Source organism: Salpingoeca rosetta (assembly GCF_000188695.1).
Source record: "Salpingoeca rosetta unplaced genomic scaffold supercont1.10, whole genome shotgun sequence".
NCBI classification, from domain to species: domain Eukaryota; class Choanoflagellata; order Craspedida; family Salpingoecidae; genus Salpingoeca; species Salpingoeca rosetta.
In genome coordinates, this window is record NW_004754924.1 from 773888 (window position 1) to 781956 (window position 8069).

General features: G+C 54.4%; 3 protein-coding genes and 1 non-coding gene across 4 annotated transcripts in view; 3 read left to right on the plus strand and 1 right to left on the minus strand.

Moving 5' to 3' along the window:
* PTSG_04469 (TK protein kinase) overlaps window positions 1–1883 on the plus strand; it is a 6776-nt gene extending 4893 nt beyond the window's left edge. The window contains exons 10-13 of the mRNA XM_004994506.1: window positions 216–298; window positions 508–852; window positions 1004–1088; window positions 1319–1883. Coding sequence (XP_004994563.1) covers window positions 216–298; window positions 508–852; window positions 1004–1088; window positions 1319–1588 — 783 coding nt within the window. The 3' untranslated portion in view covers window positions 1589–1883. The remainder of the gene's footprint in view (window positions 1–215; window positions 299–507; window positions 853–1003; window positions 1089–1318) is intronic.
* Window positions 1872–1963, minus strand: PTSG_20094. Its single transcript has one exon. It is a non-coding gene; the product is annotated as a tRNA-Gly (tRNA).
* Window positions 1964–2069: 106 nt separating this feature from the next.
* PTSG_04470 (uncharacterized protein) lies at window positions 2070–6490 on the plus strand. Its single transcript, XM_004994507.1, has 6 exons — window positions 2070–3052; window positions 3739–4016; window positions 4352–4420; window positions 4523–4677; window positions 4805–5988; window positions 6113–6490. Exons 1-6 carry the CDS (start codon window positions 2327–2329, stop codon window positions 6278–6280), a joined length of 2580 nt encoding a protein of 859 aa, XP_004994564.1. The 5' UTR covers window positions 2070–2326; the 3' UTR covers window positions 6281–6490.
* Window positions 6491–7414: 924 nt separating this feature from the next.
* Window positions 7415–8069, plus strand: part of PTSG_04471 (uncharacterized protein) — a gene marked incomplete at its 5' end in the record, with an annotated part of 9572 nt that continues 8917 nt past the window's right edge. Inside the window, 2 exons of the mRNA XM_004994508.1 lie at window positions 7415–7730; window positions 7986–8016. Coding sequence (XP_004994565.1) covers window positions 7415–7730; window positions 7986–8016 — 347 coding nt within the window. The remainder of the gene's footprint in view (window positions 7731–7985; window positions 8017–8069) is intronic.

The window sequence follows — 8069 nt, forward strand, 5'->3', positions numbered from 1 at the left end:
ATGTGTTTGTGTGTGTGTGTGTTCGTGTGTGTGTGTGTGTGTGTGTGTGTGTGTGTGTGTGTGTGTGTTTGTATGTGTGTGTTCGTGTGTGTTCGTGTGTGTTCGTGTGTGTTCGTGTGTGTGTGCGTGCAATGACACTACGTGTTCGTGTGCGCGTGATCCAAATGTACTCATGCTCTCCTCCTCTACACCCCCTCCCGCCACTTCTTATTCAGTCCTTTGATCGCGCACTGCCGATCCGCTGGATGGCGCCGGAGACGCTCGAGGATGAAATCTGGACAACACAGAGTGACGTCTGGTGCGGCACTCACGGCTTATTTTGTTTGATTTGTTTATTTATTTATTTGTGGAGAGTATCGAATGAGAGTGTGTACATGCGTGGCTGTGGACTTGCGCTTGTTCGCGTGCATGCACTGTGGGATGTGTTCTCGTTGTCGCGTCTTGCCTTTCCTGCGGCTTCTCGCTGTGATTGCAATCCTCCCACGTTGCGCGATGCCTTTAACGCAGGTCCTGCGGAGTCACGTTTTGGGAGGTGTTGACATGCGGACAGGTTGCTTCGATGCTGTGGTGTCTTCCTCAACGCGCCACGCTCGAACTGACCTGGCTCTTTGTGCTGGGCACACACACACACAGTGACTCACTCACTCACACACACACACACACACACACACACACATGCACTCTGACAAATACTCACTCACTCAACTCAATCAATCACACAACCCACTCACTCGCACGCGCGCGCTTTTTTTCACAGACACCATATCCCAAATTGCGGACCCAGGAGGTGTCGCGTGCGCATCACACAATGACGACGCACATGCCGCTGCCGCCAGCGTGCCCCATGCCCCTGTATGAGCCATGTCATGCGTTTGCAAACAAGCTCCCTGCTACCACGTTCATCGCATGCAGGCATTAACGCGCGCGCACGTGCACACTTCACACGCTAAACGCTTACACTCAATGCACGGTTTTCGGTTCGCTGTCTCTTGCGCCTGGGCAGATATCAAGCCGTGATTGAGTGCTGGAAGGTGGATCCACACGCCCGTCCATCCTTTGACATCGTTCTTCGCCATCTCACACAAGTGGTGGGTTTCCGGTGGCTCCAGGTTGTTTTCGCTTGATTCTCGCTCGTAACTGTAGATGGGCGCAACTGCTGCTCTCGCGCACGACCTTGATCCTCACTCACTCACTCACTCACTCACTCACTCACTCACTCACTCACTCACTCACTCACTCACTCACTCACTCACTCACTCACTCACTCACTCACTCACTCACTCACTCACTCACTCACCACGCACCACCTGTGGTGCAGCGCGAGTCACTGCAGGCGTCTGGCGTGCTGAATCAGCAGTGCCCGCCGCCGCAAGCGCCAGTGAAATTGCCCGAGCCAGGATCGAGTGCCGCAACAACGACGACGACAACGACGACGATCGCATCAGCGTCATCACCATATGACTCGGCAGGAACAGCAAGGCTCATCCTGCAGCGGAGCGTGGATGCGACGGCCACCCCTCACCAGCGTTCTCCCGATCATCATGCGGATGGTGGGGACGATGAAGATGATGGCGAGACTCGACTGTAACTGGACTCTTTTGGGTTGTGTCGCTAGTTGACCTGATTTCATAGCCGTGTTGCATGACTTTCGTTCTTTGGCTGGCCTGTGTGGTGTGAGCGTGGTGTGGGTGCGGTTTCGTTCACTCGTTTGTGATGTGTGTTACTTGCTTGCTGTGCTCGTTTCCTTCTTCTCTTTGTTCTTCTTTTGTTTGTGTGCCTGGTAATGTTGGCTCGGATGGAGGTATGAACGGCTGACAGATGCAGTAGAGAGTCCGCTCCAAGACTACGGTACGGGCAAAAAAAAAAAGAAATACGCCCGCCGGGAATCGAACCCGATCCTCAACCTTTCTACTGGCAACAAGCACTTGGAAGGGTTGAATCCTAGCCATTAGACCACAGGCGCTTAAGAAATTGAGAAAGTCAATCTTTATGAATTTCACAAGCGCTGTTGATTGCTCACGCCGCAGCCTGACAAATTTTTGTGTTTCATGTGTCTCATCATGTCACATCTCACATCATGTCATGTCACCACAACAACACAGCGGTTTGCACTGAGCAGGCACAACAACAACAACAACAACAGGAGAGGAATCTAGGAATGCAACCACCCTCGCAGGGCCACGAAAATGCACGTCTCGCCATGAAGTGCAGCCTCTTGACCAGTTGACGGGCTGGCTCCATTCCTTGATTGTGTTTGTGCTGACAACAGAACTGCACGACAACACCGACCTTGAGCCTTTGAGTCGACGCCCTCAAGTGCCGAGCGATGTCAACCGCACAAGCCAGTACGCCAAAGCACAAGGATTCTAAGGATTGGAGCATGTCACAGCAGCTGCTCCTTCTTGGTCTCCGTGAGATTCAAGCCGATGGTGAAGCCAATGGTTTTGGCAACAAGGCCAACAGCGACGACGCCTCCATGCGACAGCGGGTGCTGAACATGCTGCAGGGCCAACGCACAGAGACTCAGACTCAGATTCACGTCGGACAAAATGACGACGACAACCACGATGAAGATGGTGATGATAACGTCGAGGAGGAAGAGGAGGAGGAGGAGGAGGAGAATGAGTGCGATGGTCAGTACGATGATGAGGATGAGGAGGAGGAGTACGATGACTACCCTGATGAGGATGAGGAGGAGGAGGAGGAGGACTACCCTGATGAGGATGGGGAGGAGGAGTACGATGACTACCCTGATGAGGATGAGGAGGAGGAGGAGGAGGAGTACGATGACTACCCTGATGAGGATGAGGAGGAGGAGGAGTACCATGACTACGATGATGAGGATGAGGAGGAGGAGTACAATGACTACCCTGATGGGATGGGGAGGAGGAGTACGATGACTACCCTGATGAGGAGTGGGGAGGAGGAGTACGATGACTACCCTCATGCTTTCCTTTACGAGTTGTGTCGGGTCGACCGTAGGCTCATGCCGTCCGAACCGAACCGCTTAGTGAACGAAACGGATAGTAACGACTCTAAGAGCGTCACCACGGTGCTCCTCGCCTAGGCTACCCAAGACTAGCTGTACACCCTGGGTCAAAACCCCGTCTGGGTCATCCTTGCGCTCAACAAGCGTTATATCGCCTCACTTACAGGATGACGCTATGTTCTGTGAACCAGATGGACAAATACCCACATATAAGTGGTTTTGATAGTCGTGCTTTCAACTCCTCTTTCGGAGAACCGAGCTAGGACGAGGAGGAGGAGGAGGACGGAAACGATTTCTGCCAGCCGCTGCTTTCACCAAGCGCAACACCCAGAAGGCGAAAGACAGTGGGTTTCGCCGAGCCACTTGATCGACCTTTCCAGGCAGATCCGGTTTTCAATTGAACCCCTGGACGTGCTTGCAACTCGGTTGCCAAACAACGTGTCCGCCACCAGCCATGAAAGGCTCGTGGTCAACCACGTCCTCAACCACCCATTACTGAACACCGACCACACTCTTCATCGGGTCCGTCACGGCTGTTCAGCCTTGTATGTGTGTGTGTGTGTGTGTGTGTGTGTGTGCGTGCGTGTGCGTGTGCGTGTGCGTGTGCGTGTGCGTGTGCGTGTGCGTGTGTGGGTGTGCGTGTGCGTGTGTGGGTGTGCGTGTGTGAGTGTGCGTGTGTACTGCATTGGCCTGGTTTCAAACCTGTTGTAGCACTCACATGCTGGCAACACTACGTTGTCACCACACAGGTCCTTCACAGACTGGAGAGTATACCCATGGCGATCATCGCGCTGCTCCGAAATGTCCCACCCTTCAGAGAACTGGCAGTGCGCGCAATCAAAGGCCAGATTGGCGCTTTGTCTTCAGCGCACAAGAAGCGCTTCTTATTGAGGTTTGCCATCAAAGATGAGGCCACAATCAGACACCTGCCCCATGGACAGTGGATCTACGCCGCAATTAGAAAGCAGGACCAAGCCGTGAAGATTGGCTTAACTGCACAGCCATATCGCAGACACGGGGAATATCGGTGTGTGTCCTCGTTTGTTGCTTGTATGTGTGTGTGTGTGTGTGTGCCCGCGCGTGTGTATGTGTGTACGTGTGTATGTGTATATATGTGCTTGTTTGTGTGTGTGTGTGTGTGTGTGTGTGTCCTCGTTTGTTGCTTGTGTGTGTGTGCGTGTGTATGTGTGCGTGTGCGTGTGCGTGTGTGTGTGCGTGTGCGTGTGTGTGCGTGTGTGTGCGTGTGTGTGTGTGTGTGTGTGTGTGCGTGTGTGTGCATTTGAAGTGTGCGTGGAGTACGCAACGTAGAGCACTGATCCTTCCTTGCTGTCATCATCCACATCATGCTTTTCGCTTACGCAGGCGCATGACAGCGAGCGGTGTCCTCTACCCACTCTTCAAGCTGCCGGATGCATGTGCTGCCCCACACATGTCAGTTGCGTAGCAGTGTGATGCAGTGCGCGGTGGAACTGTTACCTGTGGTTATTCATCAATTCATTCTTCTGATTTCCTGACCTCCCTGCGCTGGTTTAGTGACACTTGTCTGTGCCGACGCATCGGCGTCGTCTGCGAGGCGTTGACAACCCTGCTCATGTTTCATGGTTCAGCCCCGCTGGGCCACCAGACGAACGGGTACTCCTGCTCGTTTGGGGACGCATCATCGTTTTTCAAGGTCGATAGGAGCAAAGGTACACTGCATTCGCTGGCTACCCTGGTTGTCCCCCTGTTCTTGCAGGAGACCCTCTGCTCCCTTGCTTATGTGGCCAACCGTCGTCTCAAACCAGAACTCCTTTACGTGTACCTCGTGTCGAACAGTGCAATCTTGGATGTTGCAGTTAACGCCAGAGGAGCTGAAACGTCAGCGGAAAAAGATGGCAGACGGATACCGTGCTTGGAGGGAGCGCATCGGACAAGAAGCAGCGACTGAAGTGCATCGTCGTATTGGTCGGATGGGGGCGATGAAGGTGAAGGAAAACTTCAGACGAAAGGGCGGGGAGGAAGCACTTCATCAGCACCACGTTACTAGCGGCAGAAAAGGCGGCCTTGCCGCCGGTGCACGAAGGAGGGAACGTGAGCAGAAACGCCTCGAGCAAGAGACACCGGAGCAGCGGGAACAGCGGGAACGTGAGCTGCAAGAGAAGAAGGAACAGCGTGAACAACGCCAGCGTGAGTTGCAAGAGAAGAGGGAACAGCGCGAACGCGAACGACAGGAGAAGAAGGAGCAGCGTGAACAACGCCAGCGTGAGTTGCAAGAGAAGAGGGAGCAGCGCGAACGCGAACGACAGGCGAAGAAGGAGCAGCGCGAACGCGAACGACAGGAGAAGAAGGAGCAGCGCGAACGCGAACGCCAGCGTGAGTTGCAAGAGAAGAGGGAGCAGCGCGAACGCGAACGACAGGAGAAGAAGGAGCAGCGCGAACGCGAACGACAGGAGAAGAAGGAGCAGCGCGAACGCGAACGACAGGAGAAGAGGGAACAGCGCGAACGCGAACGACAGGAGAAGAAGGAGCAGCGCGAACGCGAACGCCAGCGTGAGTTGCAAGAGAAGAGGGAGCAGCGCGAACGCGAACGACAGGAGAAGAAGGAGCAGCGCGAACGCGAACGCCAGCGTGAGTTGCAAGAGAAAAGGGAACAGCGCGAACGCAAACGACAGGAGAAGAAGGAGCAGCGCGAACGCGAACGCCAGGAGAAGAAGGAGCAGCGCGAACGCGAACGCCAGGAGAAGAAGGAACAGCGTGAACAACGCCAGCGTGAGTTGCAAGAGAAGAGGGAGCAGCAACTGCGGAAGCGATGTGCACGAGCACGCGCGAAGCGTGAGAGACAGGAGGCTCGCGAACGATCAAAGCGGCACAAACAAGAAGAGCGGGAAAATCGACGTATTGAGTTGGTAGCCTTACGTCGGATACAGCGCCGAGTTCGCACCCAGGACGGAGACACAGGAACTGTTGTCTGGTTCACGCGCGCACGCGCAACTGTGTTGCTTGACACCGGCGAAGTCAAGGTACTCCTTTTGCCCAACTCTTCTGCACGCCGCCATGCTTCCACCACCACTCGTGAGTCCGTGGCGAACAACGCTCATCTCACCAATCCCTTGTTCGCTGCGTATTGCATGATTACGATGGCAGGCCTTCCCCTTTTCCCAGTTGTTTCGTGGGACAATCGCTGTTGGTGCTTTGTATCCCATCTTTGCTCCGCACGTCAACTTGCGCAATCCCATTTTCCCACCGCAGTACAACGTGCACCGAGTCCTCGAAGGACCGGACGCTGAAGGATATTGGCAGTTGAGTGCATGAGCGAACGAGTGGCCATGCTTGCGTGTTCGTTCCCTTGCCTTCATGGTGTTGGGTAATTCAGCACTCAGGTTTCAAGCTTCCGCGTCCGCCTGTCACATACATACAACGTTGGTGGTCGTTTGTTCTTCTTTCGTTCCTTCTGCCACTCCTGCACTGCATTCCTCTCTTCAGCCTCCCTTCTCCTCTAACGTGTCCCCTTGTAGCGCACTCTCTGCTGCATCTGTCAGCCAAGTTTCACATTCATACCTCCATTCTGACCACCCCTACCACCCGTTCTTTCACACAGTGTGCAGTGAACAACGAACTCACAGTTCTCCTTGTCTCTTCGATTCCCGGCGGGCGTATATCTTTTTTTTTCGCCCGGCATGGCTATGCCCAACGTGTCCCCTTGTAGCGCACTCTCTGCTGCATCTGTCAGCCAAGTTTCACATTCATACCTCCATTCTGACCACCCCTACCACCCATTCTTTCACACAGTGTGCAGTGAGAGTGAACAATGAACGCACAGACGCGGCGGGCGTATATTTTTTTTTGTTTTCGCCCGGCATGGAGGGCTATGCCCAACGTGTAGCCTTGTAGCGCACTCTCTGCTGCATCTAGGCATCTGTCAGCCGAGTCTCACCTTCATATCTCCATCCGAACCACCACTACGACTCGTACTCGTTGTTCAAAGAAGGAACGCTGCATTTCTCTCCTTCACTCTTCCACTGCCTCTTCTTCGCTTCGTCGCTTCTTCGCTTCTTGCTTCTTGCTCGCTTGCTTCTTGCTTGCGGGTTTTTTTTTGTGCTTGTTGTTGTTCACCGTTGGCCCTCTTGTCAACCCCCACTGACCTACTGACTGCTGCTGTGAACAACACACCACAGCACACCACAGCACACCAAGAGAAGAAGAGAGTCTAACGCTGTCTTCTTGGATTATCCACGCCTGCAGCACGCCAGCACGCAAGCACGCAAGCGCTTACTTCTCAAAAGCACACACACACACACTTCACACACACACACACACATCACACACACACGCACACACATCACACACACACCTCACACACACACACCGCACACACACACACACCGCACACACACACACACACACACACACATCACACACACACACACACACACACACACACACACAATGTCGCTGGGAGACATGGCCAAGACCCGCGAGGTGCTGGTCGATTTGGGGGACGACTCTGGTGGTGAAGACGGCAAGGACAATCACCGCACATTGGGGGTGGGGCTTGTCGGAGCAACAAACCTCGATATCGGCGACCAGCCCGGCGTCTACGTGTCGCGCGTGGACGACGACTGCACCGCGGCCTTGCACATCGGTGACCAGAGAGATCCTGTCAAATCCCACAGCGCTGGCACACAACAGCACTTTGCCACCACCACCACAACTGCTGCCCTCCGACGAGGCCGCCTCTACCTCTTTGATGATGCTTCTTCGGGTGCTCTCTTCCGTTCATTGTGCACCACGCAAATCACGCGTGCAGTCTTAACAACATGGTCTTCACATTCACATCAAATCAACTGCCTCGATTTCACCAAAAGAAGAAGGAAGGAAGCAAGCAGAAGCTCACAAACACCAGGAGGCCACACCCACATCGTTCCCACCACCGCCATGCTATCTCGAACGAGCAGCAGTGAGGGCGCCGCCTCGTCTGCCTCCGCGTCCTCCTCCTCTTCTTCATCACCGTCACCAGGCTTGCGGCCTAACATCACCGATACAGCCAAGTGCGTGCGTTTGAGAGAGACAAAGTGCGTCTGCGTGTGCATGCTGCAGTGAC

Bases quoted from the DNA above. Each gene is read 5' to 3' on its own strand.
- PTSG_04470 (XM_004994507.1), top strand. From the start codon at position 2,327: ATGTCAACCGCACAAGCCAGTACGCCAAAGCACAAGGATTCTAAGGAT. The intron at 3,053-3,738 runs GTGCTCCTCGCC...GTCACCACACAG, and splicing joins ACTCTAAGAGCGTCACCACG to GTCCTTCACAGACTGGAGAG. The intron at 4,678-4,804 runs GTACACTGCATT...CGTGTCGAACAG, and splicing joins CAAGGTCGATAGGAGCAAAG to TGCAATCTTGGATGTTGCAG.